The sequence below is a fragment of the Rhineura floridana genome, chromosome 18 (genome assembly GCF_030035675.1).
Source record: "Rhineura floridana isolate rRhiFlo1 chromosome 18, rRhiFlo1.hap2, whole genome shotgun sequence".
NCBI lineage: Eukaryota > Metazoa > Chordata > Lepidosauria > Squamata > Rhineuridae > Rhineura > Rhineura floridana.
In genome coordinates this window covers 17,173,943-17,195,058 of record NC_084497.1, presented here as the reverse complement: position 1 = coordinate 17,195,058, position 21,116 = coordinate 17,173,943, and the positions used below count along the sequence as shown (strand labels likewise).

At 45.3% G+C, this 21,116-nt stretch overlaps 1 protein-coding gene across 2 annotated transcripts in view; it reads right to left on the bottom strand.

The window, feature by feature from the left end:
* EPHB2 (EPH receptor B2) overlaps window positions 1–21,116 on the bottom strand; it is a 148,158-nt gene that overhangs the window by 47,761 nt on the left and 79,281 nt on the right. For both annotated transcript variants that reach the window (XM_061602144.1, XM_061602145.1), the window contains exons 4-5: window positions 6,888–7,043; window positions 4,843–5,178 (exon numbers count right to left, since the gene is read on the bottom strand). In XM_061602144.1, coding sequence (XP_061458128.1) covers window positions 4,843–5,178; window positions 6,888–7,043 — 492 coding nt within the window. The remainder of the gene's footprint in view (window positions 1–4,842; window positions 5,179–6,887; window positions 7,044–21,116) is intronic.

Here is a 21,116-nt window from a genome sequence, read left to right as displayed (position 1 = left end):
AGTGAGTGCTTCACTGCTCTTGTCATCAGCCCCCTCCCCACCCCCAGACCAGTTCACTAGCAGACCCACATGACGCTATTACACATGAGGGTGAAAAAAGGGGAGGGGGGGCTTGCTTAATTTGAGAGGAACTTGTTCGTATCACAAGTTAGATTTCCCAGGGGGTTGTGTATGTAAACAGGAACCCTCCAGGGCTGGGGACCTACTGAGAAAGCCAGGAGGGGAAGAATGGGGGGACATGGTCCTGTGCCCCAGGAAGACAAAAGTTTTCATCTCCCTCTGCTAAGGATGGGCAATAATTTTGATTCAGCTTGCATTTAAAGCCGAATCTATCAAATTCGCACTTTTCAAAATAGTATCAGCCATCCTTCAAACTTTGCACTTATTTGAATTTTGAGATGAATAAATGAATGAATTTTATTATTACGGTCGATGACCAATACAGATTTTGAGATGCACTTCACCAACCAGTGTTGAAAAAAATGCATCTATTAGGGGAAAGTGTGCATAAAAATGAATATATGAGTGAAAATGACATGCAAAAATGCCTTATATGACGAGAAATTGTTTGCAAAAATGTGTCGGAACTGCCTACAAAAAGGAGAAACTCACACTTAATGCTGGAGAATTTTCATGATGATTTTTTAAGAAAATAAATAAATCGCAAATTGCTGCAGAAATGTGGACAACTGAATTTAAGATTAGAAAAATGAGAGCAGAATTGACAGGCTATTCCACCCCTATGCTCTGCCTCCATCTCCCTCACTGCCATCACTCCCACTTATTGGTGCCAGATACTTTTTTCTGTTGTTGTTCAAGCTCAATGCTGGATGTGTGCGTGTGGGCGCGCGCATGTGTGGACAGCTTCTGTTTCCAGCTGCTAATGATGAACATCAAGGCTGCCAGGCTGTGCAGAGAGCTTGCGAAAGAATTCCTGCCTCTAATTACGGGAGAATTAGCGAGCAGTTACTGTTTAGCACTAATGAACAGATACATTAAGGAAGGCATCGCACACAGGCAGGGTGCCTGAGCTCAGCGCATAATAAGGCACTGCCAGGCAGAAGCACGCGAGGAGGGGAGCGAAGGCAGAAACAGGAGGCTTGCCGTCTTCGTCTCACCCACCCACCGCCACCCCTTCCCTCCCGCCAAGGTGAGAATGTTCACAGCTGTTGCAATAAAACTCGCAACTGTGTTGCTTAATTGCAAGGGGTGAGATTCACGTGTGGCGGGGGGGCGGGCTGACAGTGCTCCTGTTTTCTGCAGCTATGCAAAGGCAGCTCCAGAGTGTGAGTGAAATTTAGGAAAACTGGAGGAGCTGGATCTTTTGCAAAGCCCAATATTTATTTCATTTCATTTATTTATTTATTTTAAAGTGTTTCTGCATCATCCTAATGGAAAATATCGGGGTGGTGTACAATGTTATAATGTAAGACAATTTAAGGGGGCTGGATACTCCAAACCAAAAATTAAACAGCTGCAAAGGCCTGTCGGCACAAAAAGATATTCAAGAAAAGTCAGTAAGTGAGGATGCCTGCCACATTTCTGCCGGATGAGTGTTTCACAGCATGGGACCGGCGATGCTATATGTCCAACTTCTGGGGGAAGCTAGTTGGGTCTCTAACAGCGCTCCTTTGAATGATCTCAGTGATCAGGCAGGTAGTCATTAACAGTACCTGGATCCAAGCTCTTCAGGGCGTTTGTATGTCATCACAAAAACCTGGCCTAGTAGCATATGGGCAGCCAGTGCTTTTCCAGATGATCTCTGATATTGAGCTGGGATATAGCAGGCATTGATGGGACCCACACGTCCCAGAGTAACTTCAACAGGGATGTGCTAGTATTCTGCCTAATTTGGATTCGGTACTGAATTTTCTTCAGATAGGATGGCTTTAAAAGAGATTAGGCAAGTTCAAGTGGGAATACGGCTATCAATGACTTTGAGCCACGATGGCTATGTTCTACCTCCACTGTCAGAGGCAGTTATGCTTCTGAATACCAGTTGCTGGGAATCATAAGTGATATGAGTTGCCGTTGCACTCAGGTCCTGGCTGTGGGCGTCCCATAAGGGCATCTGGTTGCCCACTGTGAAAACAGGATGCTGGACTAGATGGGCCTCTGTTCTGATCCAGCAGGATTCTTCTTACATTATGTGATGGCAGCTCAGCTGTGCCCCTATCTGGCCAGGGATAACCTGACTTCTGTTGTCTACGCTCTGGTAACCTCTAGGTTAGGTTACTGCAATGTGTTATACATAGGACCAGAGCTTGGAAAAGTTACTTTTTTGAACTACAACTCCCATCAGCCCAATCCAGTGGCCATGCTGGCTGGGGCTGATGGGAGTTGTAGTTCAAAAAAGTAACTTTTCCAAGCTCTGCATAGGACTCCTTTTGAAAACTGTACGGAAACTGCAGCTAGTGCAGAATTTGGGGGCCAGATGGGTGTTGTTGTTACGTGCCTTCAAGTTGATTACGACTTATGGCAACCCTATGAATCAGTGACCTCCAAGAGCATCTCTCATGAACCACCCTGTTCAGATCTTGTAGCTGGGGTAAATCAGTCTGCACTTATAACAACAATTCTGGCATACCCATTAGTTTCTGGGCTCAGTTTAAAGTATTTGACCTATAAAACCTTATATGGCTCAGGACTGTCTTTCTCTGTATGAATCAACCCAAACCCCTTGTTTGTCATCAGAGGCGCTTCTCAGTGTGCCCCCTCCATGGGAGGCTCGGAGGTTGGCAACATGAGTGTTTTTTTTTTTCCAGTGGTGCCCGCCACCCCTGGTTGTGGAATGCTCTCCCCAGGGAAGCACGCTTGGCGCCTTCTCTACCCATCTTTAGGTGCCAAAGAAAGACCTTCCTTTTTATTTGATGTGGGCTGTTTTAGTTATTCCTTTTTTACTTGAGTTTTAAGTTCTTGTACTGTATCTCTTTAAATCTCTTTTATATTGTGTGTTATTAAATTCGTTGTAAGTTGCCTAGAGACTGTTGGGTAGGAGATGATTAACAAATGAAACAAACAATCAACAGCAACAACATCAGCCTTGCAGAGAGATGCTTCATAGAAGGCCTACAGAAACAGCTGCTCCAGGAGACCACAAGCCACAAACCTGTGTCTAAGAAGCAGGACCCAGGGTGTCCTAAAATTCCCATAAGGCTACTAAGGAGATAAGAACTTGCATATAAAACTTGCCTTTTTCAGCGCAAGGGCCAAATTCCTTTCTGGGAAAACAGCTGGGGGCCACATGCCACTGGTGGGCAAGGCTAAAAGCAAAAGTGGGTTGGGCAGTGGATTATTTATTTATTTATTCATTATTTATTTTTTAAATTTATGTCCCACCCTTCCTCCCAATAGGAGCCCAGGGCAGCAAACAAAACTCTAAAATGCCATAAAAATGGACTTTAAAATATATTAAAACAAAATATCTTTGAAAATATGTTTAAACAAAACATATTTAAAAACATCTTTTTTAAAAAGCTTTAAAAACATCTTAAAAAGCAATTCCAGCACAGATGGAGACTGGGATAAGGTCTCTACTTAAATGGCTTGTTGAAAGAGGAAGGTCTTCAGTAGCAGACTGGGATAAGGTCTCTACTTAAAAGGCTTGTTGAAAGAGGGAGGTCTTCAGTAGGTACTGAAAAGATAACAGAGATCGCCGCGCTACAAACAAAGCCAAGCAATTCATAATCCAAAAATTGTGGGGGCAATTTAGGGAGGGAGAATTTGGTAAGCATCCTGAAAATGTTCCATAAACCAGCACAGGATCATTTTCCCCATGTTTGGTATCCCATCTTTCAAGGGATGTTAGTCCTCATGATGGTAGAGAACAACAAGGTGTTAGTCCTCATGATGGTAGAGAAAATGTCTCCCTGGCTCTGCCAGCCTCCTCCTCTCAGTTTTGTTCAGAACTAGACCAAGTTATTTGCTGTCCCAAATCATGGAAATCTGTTGTCTGGATAACTATTGGCAGCTTGTAAACATGTTAAAATGCACAATGGATTCAGAAGGCACAATGTAGATTTCCCAAACCTCCAAGCCCTGCCATATAAACACAGGTGAGGGCAGTCCAACAGTCAATCTGAAGGACCTGTCATGTTACATTACTCTAGGTTAGATTACTGCAATGTGTTATACGTGGGGCTGTCTTTGAAGAAAGTTCAGAAACTACAGCTAGCAGCCAGTTTCAGGGCCAGATTATTGACTGGGACCAGAAGGTCTGAACATATAACACTAATTCTGGCATGACTGCACTGGCTACTGGTTAGTTTTGACTATTAAAGCCTTATATGGCTCAGGACACAATACCTCAGGGACCGCCTTTCCTCCTACGAACTAGCTCAGACGCTGCAGTATTCATCAGAGGCCCACCCAAGTGAGGTACAGAGGGTGGCAATTCCTAGAGTGGTTTAATAATCAATCAATCAATTTATCAATCAATCAATCTCAGGGGAACAGTAGCTCAGTGAGGGGAATAGGGGGTCTCCAAACAACTCTCAGGGCCCTTAACAGGATTCTCTGGATTCTCAGGATTCTCTGGGGGAAGCCACGTCTGCTTAAAGTGGAATGATGCTGCTTTAAATATATAGTGCAGATGGGGTCTAAGTTGGATACAATCCAATATACCTTTTTGTGTGTATAATTTTGCATATAATTAGTCAGTCTTCGTTTTTTAACAACAACCTGAGAATGAACGAGAAGCTCAGACATAAGTATTCAGCGCCAGACATGGCCCAATGCAGGCCAAGCTGAACTGGATTGGGACCACCAAATTCTGTGTATTTAAAAGTGACTCCACCCCCATCTCTAGAGGAAGCTGGGCAATAAGGTGGCACGGATCCTTACCGGCCTGATTGGTGGTGATGTTGACGGAGGCAAACTGTGGCGAAAACGGGCTCTGGTCGGTGACGCCATTCACGGCCTGGATCTCAAAGGTGTACTGGGTGTGGGCCAGCAGGTCACTGATGTAGACGCGTGGCTCGGTCAGGCCCAGTTGGCGCGGGGCGAACTGCACGTTGTCTCCACAGCGGGTGCAAGCCCCGCGGCCTGAGCCACAGCTCTTGCAGATGATGTTGTAGACCAGGTCCTCGCGGCCCCCGGAGTCCCGGGGCGGACTCCACTCCAGCATCAGAGAGGTCTCATTCACACTGGAGATGACGGTCTGCGGGGCTGAAGGGATCGCTGCGGGAGGGGAGAAAAGGGAATGGTGAAGCAGGGCAAGAACAATGAGGATGGCGAACCTCAGACCCAGGTCAGAAATGTGGCCTCCCAGGTCCCTCCATACTTTCCTTGGGCCACACCCCTCACTGATCTTGCTTCATATCCCAAGCATTTTTGCCTGGTCGGAATGTGTTGTTGAACTCTACTCGTCTGAGTGGAGGACAGGGAGGAATGTATGAGCAGAAACCAAACTCCTGTACAGAGGTAACATTTACAGTGGGTCCTCTGCCCACTTCTGCCTCTGGCCATGCCTACCCGTCATGTGGCTCTTCAAAGGTTGCCCAGAAAGGAATGTGGCCCTCAGGCTGGAAATAAGGCACCCAACCCTGCATTACAGGGTGGGGTGGTCCTGAGCACTGAGAAGGACTCTCTCTGCCCTGTTCTCCCTAACTCAGAGGTGTAATTGCCACCTGCCCCGAGACCAGTCTTCCCCAACCTGGTGCCCTCCAGATGCTCCCATCATTCCTGACAGTTGGATCTGCTGGCTGGGGATGATGGGAGCTGTAGTCCAGCAACATCTGAAAGGCACCAAAGGAAGACTGCCCTAGACAAATGCGCATGCCAGGAGCAATCCCAGAATGAGTGGCAAGGGGCACCCTGCAGTCTTCAGTCCTCTCCCATGTGCTCAGCATCCACCCATCTCTGTCATCCCCTGAAGGGTGGGCTTGTGGCTGATGGCCATCTTCATTCCTCTGCTGGGCAACACACCACAAGCTGCAGTCTGCCAGAAGTTGCTGGATTGTAACCCTCATCATTCCTGGCCATTGGCTCTTCTGGCTGATGCTGATGGCAGCTGGAGGTCAACAGCATCTGAAGGGCCAGAGGTTCCCCACTCCTGCATAAGAATGTAAGAAGAGTCCTGCTGGATCAGGCTAAATGTTGCTGTAGTCCAGAATCCGGTTTTCCACAGTGACCAGGATTCCCAGAGTGGTTTAACAATCTACCCCTTATCCTAGGGAACTCTGGGCATTGTACCTCTGTGAACGGAATAGGGGGTCTCCTAACAACTCTCAGCACCCTTCGCAAACTACAGCTCCCAGGGTGATTTGGGGGTAATCATGACTGCTTAAAGTGGGATGACATTGCTTCCAACACAAGGTGTGGGTGGTGCAGATAATAAAAATGATAAGTTCACTAAACACACACACATACAGTAATTATTAAAACAAAAATAACTGGTAAAACTTTTAAAATGAATGTGCATAACTGAATCTTGGCAGGCTTGCTGAAATACAGAAAAGATTTCAGCAGGCATCTGACACGACACAGCGAGGGCGCCTTCCTACTGTCAAGCAGCAGGGAGCTTCAAAGCACAGGGGGTGCGATGTTGGACTTTCACAAGCAGGCCATAAAGGCAACAGGCGTCTCCAACTATTGTACTCCAGCAGATGGTACATGCTGCCTCTGAAACTCAGAGAATGCCTATATTGTCTTGTGCAGAGCGGCTGACACCTTGAGTTTTAAAAAAGGATTGGGTGATGGGAAATGTCTCCTCTTGAGACCCTGCAAAGCCGCTGCCAGTCAGAATAGGCAATCCTGGGTTGGTTGGGCCAATGGCTTGACCTTGTATAAAGTGGGTTCCTAGGCACAGGACCCTGGACAATGGAGTGTACCTGGATAGGGTGTTCTAGGCTTGTCTCCCTCCCCCATCCCCTTTCAGAGCAACATACTGGTGCACGGCATATCCAGCGGATCAGAGTCTGCGCGGTAGTAGCTGTTGCGGCAGACACAGTTGGTGGCTCCTTCTGACGTGGTCCGGCTGTTGATGGGGCAATGAACACAGCCCTCATCTCCCTGGCTGGCTTTGAACGTCCCCGAGGGACAGCCTGGAAAAGAAGGGGAAACAAAGCAGAAAAGCATCCTATTAAGTGGTGAAATCCAGGGAGGTGGGATCATGGGTTAGGAACGGATGGATCTGTCTGTTCAGTTGTTCTCATGTGCTCGTTCTTCCCAAGCTTAAATCCAGTTCGCTGTATTTCAGCAGCAGTTTGCATTAAAAAATGCTTGTGAAAATTCATCCAGGTTAGGGATGGGTGAGAAATTCGATTCAGTTCGCACTTCAAGCCGAATCTATCAAATTCACACTTTCCCAAACAATAAGAAACCCGAAACACAGCCACCTTTTGAAATTCACACTTATTTGAATTCTGCAAAGGCATTCGCCAATCAATATTTCCAAAGCTGCATAGGTGAGGGCACTTAAAAATGAACATAGGAGTGAAAATAATATGCAGAAATGCCTTATATGATGAGGAATTGCTTGCAAAAATGTGTACCTTAGTCAAAGCATCTTACAGAATTGTTTTATTCGGAGAAATTCTCACTAAAATGCGGGAGAATGGATAAAATTGCAAACTACTGTAGAAATGTGGAGAACCGAATTTAAGATTGGAGAAAATGTGAAACTGAGAGAACCGAAACTGACAGGTCTTTCCATTCCTAATCAGTGTTAATTAGTGCACATTTCTTCTAATAAAAGCATTTTTGTATGCAGATTTGACCAATACACACATTTTTGCAAGCAATTTGCCCCAGTATAATGCTTTTTCTATGTCATTTCCCCTTATATCTGCATTTTTGTACACATTGCATGCTTGGATAACTGCAACAGAAAATTCAAAGACAGTAGATTTTGGATAGCCATACTTTGGTTCATGTTTTGGTTTGAGAGCTGCCAATTAGGGACTTTCTCATTAAGCTGGAAAAACAAGAAAATTTATCTCCTATTCCTACATACTCAGGAAATCCACTGTGGAGGAATGGCAAGGCCATCCCTCACCAAGAGGGTTTGCTTATTTATTTTAAAAGGTAAAGGTGTCCCCGCACTTATAGTGCGAGTCGTTTCCGACTCTTAGGGTGACATCTTGCGACGTTTACTAGGCAGACAGTATATATGGGGTGGGGTTGCCAGTTCCTTCCCCAGCCTTTCTTTACCCCCCAGCATATGCCGGATGGATGGAAGGCTGAGTGGACCTCAGCCCTTTTTACCAGAGATTCGACTTCCTCCTTCTGTTGGAATCGAACTCTGGCCATGAGCAGAGCTTCAGTTGCTTTACCGGCGCTTATCTCTCTGCACCACGGAGATGTATAAACTGATTAATCAAAGAGCTCTCTAAGGCCCATCCACACCAGACATTTAAAGCATATGATACTACTTTAAGCATTCATGGCTTCCCTCAAAGTATCCTGAGAACTGTAGTTTGTTATGAGCACTGAGAGTTGTTAGCCAACCCCTGTTCCCTTCACAGAGGTATACTGTAATTCTCAGAATGCTTTAACAATCTTGCTTCCCAGAGAACTCTGGGAATTGTAGTTCTGTGAGGGAAAATCTCAGCACCCTTCACAAACTACAGTTCCCAGGATTCTTTGAGGGAAGCCATGTCTTTCAAAGTGGCAGATGCGGCTTAAGTGGTGCACATAATAAAATTATAGGTAAAGCGCAGCTTAAACTCACCAAACTATTTAAAAAATCCACAAATATAAGAAAGTCATTACAATTAAAAAATAAAAAATGGTAAAACGTTCAAAATGAATATCTGCAGCTAAATCGTATGTCTTGGTAGGCTTGCTGAAATACGTAAATAAAGTTTTCAACAGGCATCTGAAACAACACATGGTGCCACGCTCGAAAAGAACACGACTCCTTGCAAACGTGGAAAAAACATGGCATGGCCCTTGGGAAAGCACAAATGCTGCCGTGCGGAGCCGCCAAACAGACGTGTGTGGGGCAACGCAATCCTTGCAGGTAACTGATTCCCAAGCCGCTCACTTCTCAAGCTGACAGCCTCTTCAGTCTCAGACCCTGGATGACTTTGAATCTGCACGCTTCAAATCCCTGTATTTACAAACGGCAGTACCCTGACAAATCCTACTGCACCCACTTCTCACCTCTCTCTCTCTCTCTTTTGAACGTGCCTTCCCCTTGCCATTGTGTGTGTGTGGGGGGGGAGTTCCTTCTGTGTAATTTGACACATCACTCATTCCCTTGATGACAGAGGCAGCTCCAGCAAAAGCTATCACCTGACCTCTTTTGTATCTCTTAACCACCATCACCTCCCCCAGCCAATCAACCACCACAATCCCATTCCTCAAATATACAAGACTTGGGGCGGGGCTTGGAGCAGCAGCAGTCCCCCCCATCACTCTTGTGGCGGCAGCAGCTGGGAGGCAACGCTGAGCTTCTTCCCACTCCCCCATCCCCTTCCTTCCACAAACACCAGACTATTCCAGAGGGAAGGTCCCATCCTTGGTAAGAGGAGCTGGGGGCTTCGTCTCTCTCGCAACAGCTGCAAATCCAAACCGCTCCTCTCACTTCAGCCGCCATAGATGTGTGTGAATGTGTGTGTGTGCATGCGTGCGGAAGAGCCATTGCTCAGCAGCAGAGGATCTGCTTTGCATGCAGAAGGTCCCAGGTTCAATCCCTGCTAGCATCTCCAGGTAGGGCTGGGAGGGACTCCTGGTCTGAAAGCTTGGAGGGTTGCTGCCAGTCAATGTAGACAATATTGAGATAAACGGTCTGACTTGGTATAAAATAGCTTGTGTGTGTGTGTGTGTGTGTGTGTAAGAGAGAGAGAGAGAGAGAGAGAGAGAGAGAGAGAGAGAGAGAGAGAGAGAGAGAGAGAGAGAGAGAGAGAGAGACTCTGCCCAATTTACATACGAGCAGCTGCATAGGTCCAGGGGAGAGAAACGTTTTTAGCGCAAGGGGCACATTCCCTTGCAAACAACCTTCCAGGGGCCACATGGACTGGGCATGGGTGGAGCAGCGAATGTAAAATTTACTTTTGTATAGTATGCTAGTTTACACACACACACACACACACACACACACACACCTCTATATTCCCCCATCCAGGCCTTTGGGACCCGACACGTACATTGTTAGGACCCACCCTATCTTGTGGTTGTTTTTAATATAAAATTTTAAAAATTACTGTATCCCACCCTGGAACCTTTGGGTGAAGGGCAGGAAATAAATGATGAGGAGGAGGAGGAGAGGGAGAGGGAGAGGAAGAAGAAGAGGAAGAAGACACATTCCAGCTAGGCAAAAAACTCTCAAGGGACCAGTGAGGGGCACTGCCCTGGGGAGGTGTGGGCTGGGAAGAGAAGGGGGTGGCCTGGGAGAGAGAGGGGGTGGCCTGGGAGAGAGAGGGGGTGGCCTGGGGAGTGTCCCATACATAGAGGTCTGGATGAGTGGAGTTCACCCCCAAACCTGAGGTTGCCAACGCCCAGCTTAGTCCTTTGGTGGGATGGAGGCAGGTGGGAGACTGACAGCAGTAAACAGTGGAAGAAGGGAGGCGGCACACTCCTTTTCATTGCTTTGTCTAAAGGGGATCAGTGTTGGGGGCTGAGAAGGAACATGCAATGATGAATTGGTCCACAAGAGGTCATGTGTGTGTGTGAGGGTGTGTGTGTGCATGCATGTGCGTGCCCTGGGTGCATTCTAGAATATTCGACTACAAGACTGGGCAGAAGGTAGGGATGGGCAAGAAATATTCAGTTTGCATTTCAAGCTGGATCTATCAAATTCGCACTTTCTGAAACAATAGGAGAACCAAAACACAGCTATCATTTGAAATTGGCACTTACTTGAATTTTGCAATGCCAATTTATCGTTTACGGGAAAGTGTGAATAAGAAATGAATATGTGACTGAAAGTAACATTCAAAATGCATTATATGAGATGTTGCTTGCAAAAATGTGCACACTAGTGCACATGCATACACAAATATGTTTATTAGGAGAAATTCGCACTAAAATGCTGGGAAATTTTCATGAGGATTTGTTTTTTTAAAAAAAATCACAAATTGCTGTAGAAATGTGGAGAACTGAATTTAAGTCTGGAAAAATGACAAACTGAGAGACCCAAAGCTGTCAGAACTTTCCATCCCTAATCAGGAAATAATGGCAACTTGCTGGATAATTAGCAGTAGATTGTCAAGGGCATCTGATTCCTAATTGTTTAACAAAAACCAAAATAAAAAGTCCTCCCCCCGACACTAAATGAGGCTGTTAGAATTCCAAATCTGTAGTACATCGCATGTCAGTTTGAACGTGAGGGCCAGTGGCGGCGTAATGGTTAGAGTGTCGGGCTGGGACCTGGGAGACCAGGGTTCCAATCCCCACTCAACCATGAAGCTCACTCACTGGGTGACCTTGGGCCAGTCACTGTCTCTCAGCCTAAGCCTACTTTGCAAGGTTCTTTGTGAAGATAACATGGAGCAGAGGGAGAACAAGGTTCACCACCTTGAGCTCCTCCTTGAAGGAAAAGTAGGATATAAATGTAAAATAAATAAATAAATATGCATCTGCAGATCATTCCAGCGCATGGCTCATGGGTGCAGGAAGGTAACTGGCGTCACACCCAGCCACTATTTTCAACTTGGTTCCGACTGCTGGACTAGGATTTATATTGGACAACAAAGCAAATCCCACAAGCCTGACATGTGCCCACATACCCTTGGCTTTGCAGCACAAGAGTTTCTTCTTCATCAACAGGGTGCATAAACTTTCATTAAGAACGTAAGAACAGCCTTGCTGCTGGATCAGGCCAAAGGCCCGTCTAGTCCAGTATCCTGTTCTGACAACAGCCAACCAGATGCCCATTAGGGAAAGCCCACGAGCAGGACCCGAGTGCAACAATGCTCTCTTCACTTGTGATTCCCAGCAACTGGCATTCACAGCCATACTGCCTCTGACAGTGGAGAAAGTACACAGTCATCATGGCTAATAGCCATGTTTCCTTATCTTCCATGAATCTGTCTACTTCCCTTTTAAATGCATCTAAGTTGGTGGCCATCACTGCATCTTGAGGGAGCCAATTCCATAGTTTAACTATGTGCTGCATGGAGGGATCCTTTGTTTTGTCTGCCCTGAATCTTCCAACATCCAGCGTTATTGGATGTCCCCAGGTTCTAGTATTATGAGAGATGGAGGAACACTTCTCATCCATTTTCTCCACACCATGCATACTTTTATATGTCTACCATATCCCCCCTTACTCAGGTTTCCCCTAAACTAAAAAGCCCCAACATGCAACCTTTCCTCATAGGGGAATCACTCCATCCTTTTGATCATTTTGGTTGCCCTTTCCTGAACCTTTTCCAGCTCTTTTTTGAAGTGAGGGGACCAGAACTGTACACAGTGTTCAAAGTACAGTCACACCAGAGATTTGCATAAACAGCCACATACAAAGAGATCGAGACATCCTTCCAGTTTCCAGCTTTTATGGCTACGGGGGACCCCACCCCTGAAACCACGTGGGCTAAATATGGTCCAGTGATATTTCAGAATCCAGTGAGAGTTTGAGTGGGAGGGCTGGGGGGAAGATAAGTTACAGGGCCATGAAGAACTTCTGGGCCTTCCCTAGATCCTCTCCCTATGACCACTTAGTTCCAGTTGACACCTCCTTGACTCATTTCATCCGTTCTTGCCACAGAATGTCAAATTACTGAGGAGGTGATGGGGTAGCGGTGGTGAAAGGAAGCCACACTTTGGATCCAAATAAATCGACACCAAAAAGGAAACAGATGGAAAGGGTTTTAATGGCCATCATTCGTTCTCAGCACAAATCTTGTGGTTCCTACAATGGATAATTGGGTGGGGTGGGGTGGACTTTCTTGCTGACACTGAGCTCATCCACCCACCTAGTTTGCCAGGTACAGATTATATGATCTTAACTTGTTGTGAGCCTGGAACCAGCTGGGGGTGATTTGCTTCTGCAATCTGAAGGGGCACTGCTGTGCAAGTTGCAAAACTGCAAAAGCGCTGAAAACTCCAGGAGATTGGGTTTGCAAAGTTCAGAAAAGGGTGCATTCTTCACATTTTACTATTCTCTACCTTTAAGAAAAATCTCCAGCTTTCCCTAGGAAATGTTTTGTGACCATTTGGAATTGGCTCTACACAGCTTGGGACCAGGATACCGAAGAGATCATCTCACCTCTTATATACCCAACCAATCACTGTGCGCAGGAGAGGGCCTCTCGTGCAATGTTTTCAAGTAGTGATGGGGGAGGAATTTAATTCGGTTTGCTTCTAAAGCTGAACCTATTAAACACATTTTTCTGAAACAATATGAGAAATGAAACAAACTCTTACTTCAAAATTTGCACTCATCCAAATTTTGCAATGCAGTTCAATGTTTATAAAAAATGCACATTAGGTGAAAGTGTGCATAAAAATGAATGTATTAGTGAAAATAACATGCAAACATGCATTATATTAAGAGAAGTTGCTTGGGAAAATGTGTACATTAGCCAAAACTGCATATAAAAATTGTGCTTAATAGGAGAAACTCATACTAAATGCTGAAGAATTTCCATGAGGATTTTTTTTAAAAAAGTCAAATTGCTGAAGAAATGTGGATAGCCAAATTTAAGATTGGAAGAACTAGAGAACCATGATGGATGGATTCTTCCATCCCTACTTTCAAGAGAGGCGTCACATGTTGCCACTATGTTGCCCCAGAGAGCAGAGGGCTTTGTACTAACTGTGGCTTCTGGACCAAATTCAAAGCCAGCCCCACATAAAGTATACGTGCTGTTGTTGGTGAGTGGTAAGGAGGGGGGCAGAGATGAAGCTGACCCAGCCTGCTCTTTAGCAGAAGCTTTTGCAATACATGAGGAGGAGCTTCCTGACTTCCTCTTGCACACCAAGTAGCTCTTCCGAGCACAGCCACAACGTCTGGCTGAAAAGTTGGCAGCCTTCATCCTGCCACATTTAGCAAGGTTTACAGAGAAAACCTCTCCTGCTTAGGGTTGCCAGGTCCATGGCCTGAGACTGATCCTGTATCTTTAGGAGAAGAGAAAGTCTGCCAAATGCAGGTGTTCTTGCAACACTATAATGAGAAAAACCACAAAGTGGAATTCTCCCTTCCCCCTGCACAACTTGTTGGTTGCCAGGCCCCCCATGCCATTCTGATCCTTCCCATAACCTCATTTCAAAACAAAACCTTACAAAACTTATAGTCCTGATCTCAGAAACACTTGCTTAACAACCCTCTAAGTTTTCATGGCAATACACAAAACACTCAGAGAGAATCGAGAATTCAAAGTGTAAAACAAGAGAAAAAATCCAGACCCCTGTTGGACATTTTTCTATCAGGGTTCTCATAATTTGTTGAAATTAATCAAAAATCAGCCATGTTCACAGAGTATCTGTAATCCTATTACTGACCTTGCCCCATATTCTGACCTTCATCTTCTGCAGTTTAAAAGTGAAAAAATGCCTGGCTGATTTTTAATTCATTTAAGAAATTTAACACTGAATGCTATTATAATGTTGGGCATGCTCAGTAAGAACCAACTGTCAGTGTAGTAAGAGCCAGACTCACAGCTGCTTGGCTTAGCTAACCAGGCGGGCGCACCCACTCTAGACCTTTATTTACTGTAGACAGTCATGGCTTCCCCCAAAGAATCCTGGGAAGTGTAATTTGTGAAGGGTGCTGAGAGTTGTTAGGAGACTCCTATTCCCCTCCAGTGGCCAAAGGGGTTTAACGGTCAGCCCCTCTTCTGGGAATTGTAGCTCTGTGAGGGGAATAGGGTGACTTCTGACAACTCTCAGCACCCTTCACAAACTACACTTCCCAGGATTCTTTGGGGGAAGCCATGACTGTCTAAAGTAAAATCAAGGTCTGGTGTGGATGTGTCCAGGGACAGCTTTGGTTTAAATTTGTGTGGGAGGCTACATGTGCCTGCTGTAGAATAAAAAGGTGGGGGGAAACCCTGAAAAAGAATGATAGTGTTCACAATGTTTCCTTTTTGGAAAGGAAAGGGGCTTCTCCTCTGCCCAGTGCCCACCCATCCAATCTCCTCCCCCCTCCCCTCCCCTCCCCTCCCTGCCCCCTCCTCCCCTTCCTGCTCTCTTCCTCTCCCCACCCCTCCCCCAGGTCAGTTTCACCTAGCCTAAGCATGACTGCACAGGAGTAAATCCCACTGAACTCAATCAGCATGCAAATGATCAAACCTGCTCTCCCCTCCTCCTCCCTCCCTTTTGCCCCTTCCCTCCCCCTTCTAATCCCCTCCCCTTCCAATCTCCTCCTTTACCCTCCACCACCTTCTGCTCCCCTCTCCCCCCCTTCCTTCTTCCCTCTCCTCTCCCCTCCCCTTCCTCCTACCCCATGGTGAGTTTTACCTATCCTAGCCATGACTGCATGGGAATAAATCCCACTGAACTCAGTAAGCATGCAAATCATCAGACCTGCCTTTTCCCCCTTCCCCTCTCCTCTCCCTTCCTCCTTCATCCTCCCCTACCCACTCCAGAGCTCCCTTCCCATGGTCAGTTTTACCTATCCTAAGCATGATTGCACAGGAGTAAATCCCACCTAACTCAATAAACATACAAACAATCAAACCTAGCCTTCTCCTCCCCCTCCTGCCTACTCCCATCTCCCTTCTCACCCCCCCCATCCCCTGTGGTCAGTTTCACCTATCCTAAGCATGATTGCACAGGAGTAAATCCCACGGAACTCAATAAGCATGCAAATGACCAATCCATTCTCAGCAAAGTTGCACAGGATCCCATTTCTTCCCTCCCGGATTCAAAAGCAGAGAAATTCACTAATAGGCAAAAATGGTGAGTGGTGGAAACACCTGCAACCAGCCCAAATAACAGAAACAAGACATGTGCTGCACTGGTTTTGTTTTAGTAGGGAGGAAGCAACTATATTCAGACAGTTGACAAGAGTTTGGATAGTCACTTTAAATATGTTCAATTTACTTTGAAATTTTAGTGAAGTTTCCTATAGTAAATCATTTTCTTTTGCTTCTGTTTCTGTGAATATGTGAAGTGCAGTAACACTTGGCAACAGTAAAAAAAAAACTCCAAAAACAATTGTGGAATAATGGCACTGACTATTCTGCAGAATAGTTTCCAATGGACATGAGGAGTGTCTCAGTTTGCACAAGATAAAACAGTGGGAGGTGAAATATATTCTAGCACAATTCCAGGTGTGCTCTGTTTTTCATTGACCATGCCCACCTTTCCTTACGTGGAGTAGTTTAAGCATAGCAGGCTGAAAACATGCATCTTGGGCAGGCCAAGTTTGTTTTTTCCAACAGCTAGATTAATTGCTTAAGTAGCAACATACTGTAATCAGCCTGATTTTACATCAAACTGCAGTTTCAGATTCAACTGTTAATGCGCCCAAAATAGAAATAGAGCATAACCTCCAGTTTGAAACACAAAAGGCCGTCTTCACCATCATATGATATTGACCAATAAAAAGGCTTCGAAATTAATAAAATTAAATTTGACACAGATTTCTAGGATGAATAATGAGAGAAATATAATTTTCTAGATTAGATTCTCTGTAGAAATAATAGTAATACAGGAAAGAAGCAAAGTAAGAAGAACACCAACAAACATACAAAAATGTAATTCTCCATCTTTGGAGATGGCAGGTGTTGCCACCACTCACCATATGCTCAGAGGCACGTTACCAAACTCTTCCAAGGTACACAGCAAGTGGATTGGACTGTGAAAGACCAACCCAAATGGTGTTTGCATTTTGACCAATTTGTGGGGCAGTACATCTCAGAGAGGATTTCCCCGCTTTTTAAAGTTTGATAGAAATATCTGCTAGCTATAGGTACGTTCTTAAACCGCAAGGTTTTTTGCCTATTAGTGAATCCATGCTCAGCCATTAAGCAGACTGGGTGACCTTGGGCCAGTCACTGCTTCTCAGCCTAACCTGTTGTGGGGATTAAATTAGGAGGGGGAGAACCATGTACACCACTTTGAGCTCCTTGGAGAAAAAGTGGGATATAAATGCAAAAACAAACAGGTGCTAAGTGAAATGAATTTCTTCTGCATCCCTAGCAGAGATGCAATTGCTACATCTTCCCTTGGCTAGGGGGTAGGGTGGCCCATGTGTCCTACTTGACAGAGGGCAGTCCTCTATTTGAAGGAGTCATCTTGCACCTCCTCTTTCACACATAACCTACCTGACCCCACTTTTGACATGCAAATCCTATGCATGCATTAACTCAAAGATGTCAGGCCACTTCACCAGCACAAGACTGCTAGCTGTGATTCCCTCCCCATCAACGGAACTCAGATCTCCCAACTGCCTGCCTGCATCCTCACTTTGTCCTCTCCAGGACAGGTCATCCCAAGTCCAAGCACGGCAAAGAGGCAGGTGGCAGTTGACAGAATAAAAGGGCCTATGTGCCTATACAAGCTTGCCTTGATATGAATTAAGAGGCAAGCCACCGTAAGGAAGAAGGGAACCGACAGTAACAGCAGAAGCAGGAAGTTGCTGATTTCCTCCTCCCTCCCAATCAATTTTCCTTTTGTGTTGTGTTCTTTTTAGACTTTAAGCAGAAACTGGTTTTTTCCCTGCGTGTGCATGAATTGTAAGACTCTTGTAAGGCTATCAGTGGCTACTAACCATAAAGGCTGTGCACTGCCACCAGTCAGATGTAGTATGCTTTTGACAACAGTTGCTGGTAGCTGCAAGAGGGGACAGTTCTCTTGCACTCAGGTCCTGCCAGTGGGCTTCTCTTGGGCATCTGGATGGCCACTGTGAGAACAGGAGGCTGGACTAGTTGGGCCACTGGCCTGATCTAGCAAGGCTCTTGTTATGTTCTCGACCCACCTACCCCTATTTTTTGGCTGAAGCCTGGAGTTAAAAAAAAATCCTTGAAATATTTTTTTTAAAACGCAATTTATTTATTCATTTATTATAGAAACACAGGAAGGTGACTTCTACTGAGTCAGACCATTGGTCCATCAAGCTCAGTGCTCTCTACACTGACTGGCAGTGGCTCTCTGGGATTTCAGCCAGGGATTCTCTCCCAACCCTAGCTGGAGATGCCAGGGATTGAACCTGGGACCTTCTGCGTGCAAAGCAGATGCTCGGTCGCTGGGCCTCAAGCCTCCCCAAGGGCCATTTTCTTGAAAAGCCTTTTTAAACTTCTAAATGGTACACAAGACAGCACAAAACAACAAAACATCATCATAAATATCTGAAATTGAGAAATAACAGGATCCAAACTTACTATGTCAGAGTATGACTTTGTTGTTATGTGCCTTCAAGTCGATTATGACTTATGGCAACCTGATGAAGCTGCAACCTGCAATAGCATCTGTTATAAACCACCCTGTTCAGATCTTGTAAGTTCAGGTCTGTGGCTTCCTTTATGGAATCAGTCCATCTGTTGCATTTTGGAATAAGTCTATTCATAGGGTTTTCCTGGTAAGAGGTATTCAGAGGCGGTTTACCATTGCCTTCCTCTGAGTCTGGATGCATCTTAGTCTGGTGTCTCAGCTTTGACCATTCTGCCTTGGGTGACCCTGCTAGGAGTCTAGCCTCTTGGTCTAGACTCCTGACAGCATTGCTCTCAGCTTCTCCGACCCTCTCAAACCCCCTCACCATGTTAAAGTGTGCATCCTAGAGGGGGTAGAGTATGACCACTGTGGGCAAAAAGATAGGTCTCAACAAGACATACACAGGATATCTGTGATGTTGTCTGTGGCCCTATCGCCTCCCCAGCCCTCTCCTACTGGATGACTTCCAAGCACTCCCAAGCTTTCACGGCATTCTCGTGATTTCCCATGCCACAGACTCAGGAGCAAGTTGTGGTAGAAGCAGGCAAGTTCTGTCTCAATTTTTTTGGACAAGAGAGTATGTCTTTTAGGACCGCTCGCCGCCACTCTCCTGCTTCGCTGTGTGGAGAAGCCAAGCCCGAATGGATGCTTGCGGAGTTCAGGCAGAGAATTCCCTACAGCTATGGCCAGGTGAAAGGTATTTTGGAGGTGTGCATGATTCCTTTCACAGGGTAGAGGAGTGCATGCAGGTGGATAGGAGGGAGGCAGAGGGTTCATTCCACCAGTATAATTACTAGATAGCCCTGCACAGCATCTCCTTGGTCACTTGGCAAAAGAAGAGGTAGCACATCAACACTTTCCAAACCAAAACAGCGGTGCTATCACTGGCTCACACTGTGAAAGGAACTGAACATTGTGATGGCCACCTTCACAAAATCAATTCTCACCCATCCTCTCTCTCTCTCTCTCTTACACACACACACAGAGATAGAGAGTCTGTTGCCTCTTCTTTTTCTCACTTGCAAAATAAATCATACTCAATGTGTTCATGCTGTTGATTTCAGTCTGGGATCTCCTTCCACATCTTGGCACTTGTACCTGTCTAGAGTTGCAAACTGTCATCGTTCCCCCAGGCCTTCCTAATATCTAGGCTCACTAATTATCTAGGGCTGGGATGGATGAGAAATTCCATTCAGCTTGCATTTTAGGCCGAATCTATCAAACTTGCACTTTCTGAAACAATATCAGAACGGAAACACACCCATGCTTCAAAATTAGCACTTAGTTGAATTTTGCTATGCAGTTCACCAACTAACCAAGGTTTACAAAAAAAATGCATATATTATTTTATTGCATAAAAAATAATATATCAGTGAAAATAATATGCAAAACTGCATTATAAGATGACAAATGGCTTATAAAAATATGTACATTGGTCAAAACTGCCTACAAAAATATGCTTATTAGGAGAAATTCACACTAAAATGCTGGAGAATTTTCATGAGGGTTTTAAAAAAAATTGCAAATTGCTGCAAAAATGCAGAGACTTGAATTTAAGATTGGAAAAACGAGAAACTGAAATTGATTCACACATCCCCAACAACATTAAAAGTCACATTCACTGTTCTGTTCATTTCCCCCTTTGGCTCCGCCCACCACAGGCATCTTTCTTGGAATGAGGCTCTTGATCTGAAAAAAAGGTTCCCCACTCCTGCCTTACATAGAGCAGATGCTTGAACTTGTTTGCTGGCTGCTGAGTACATCACTATCTCGCCACCATCAACAACAAGAAAGTGAGAAGAGGAAGAATGCACAGAGAAGGAATTTGGCAAATGCCAATTCCAAAGAAACTCACCTGATCTAGGCTTCCTAGACCAAAATCTGAATCAAACATGGGTGAGGAAGTTGGAGAATTCTGACAAAAATGGAAACAGGAGCCGTGGTTGCCGATGTTTGCTTATTCATCTCATGCCCAGAACGGAAATCAATCCAGCGAATATTGGGCTTTGCTGCTGTTGGTGCTTTCAGTTTGCAAATGATGTATAATTGATTATGTCCCCCCACCCATTTACATTGAAATGAACGGGGTGGAACAACATAATCACAACATAATTAAAAAAACTGATTATGTAAATTGTGTTAAGTTCCACAATTTCGCTACACCAAAATGAATACCATTAGTTTTTGGTGGGAGACATGCTGCAGTGGAACGGAAACAGCGCTGAACGCACCAAATACGGGGTGGAATGGAAAATGATGCCTTCTTACATTCCTGAATGGGGGCCCATTTCGGAATCTGCACTGTGTCCAGATTTCACAATGAGGTGGCCAAGTGCACTGGAGTCTCTTTAAAAAACACACACTTAAAGGTGGTTGAGGATTTCATTGGAATATAAAAAGCTTTCTTGTATTGAGTCCATCTAGGTAAGTACTGTCTACACTGACGGGAAGAGGTTCTGGGTCAACCCCCTGCTCTGCTGGCTCACTCATGGAATGTGCCATTATTGAACACACTCTTAAAAAAAAAAGACCAGAAAAGCAGCTGCTTGAAGTAGCTTTTGGCCAGAGAGCTGCACATAAAATAGTCATCAGTTCCCCTTGAGCAATGGATGGTAATGGCTTGTGGCAGGCCATCACTGTCAAAAAATACTGCCTCCATCAGACCCCTGGAGAAGAAAGCAACCACTGCTGTTCATCATGTAAGTCTGGGATGGAGAAACCTTTTCAGCCCAAGGGCCAGATTCCCTTATGGACAACCTTCCAGGGGCCAAATACTAGAAGTGGGAGGGAGCAGATGCCAAAGTGGGCAAAGCAATGAAGCAGACTCATGCACATTTGCCCCCTGTAACCCCATC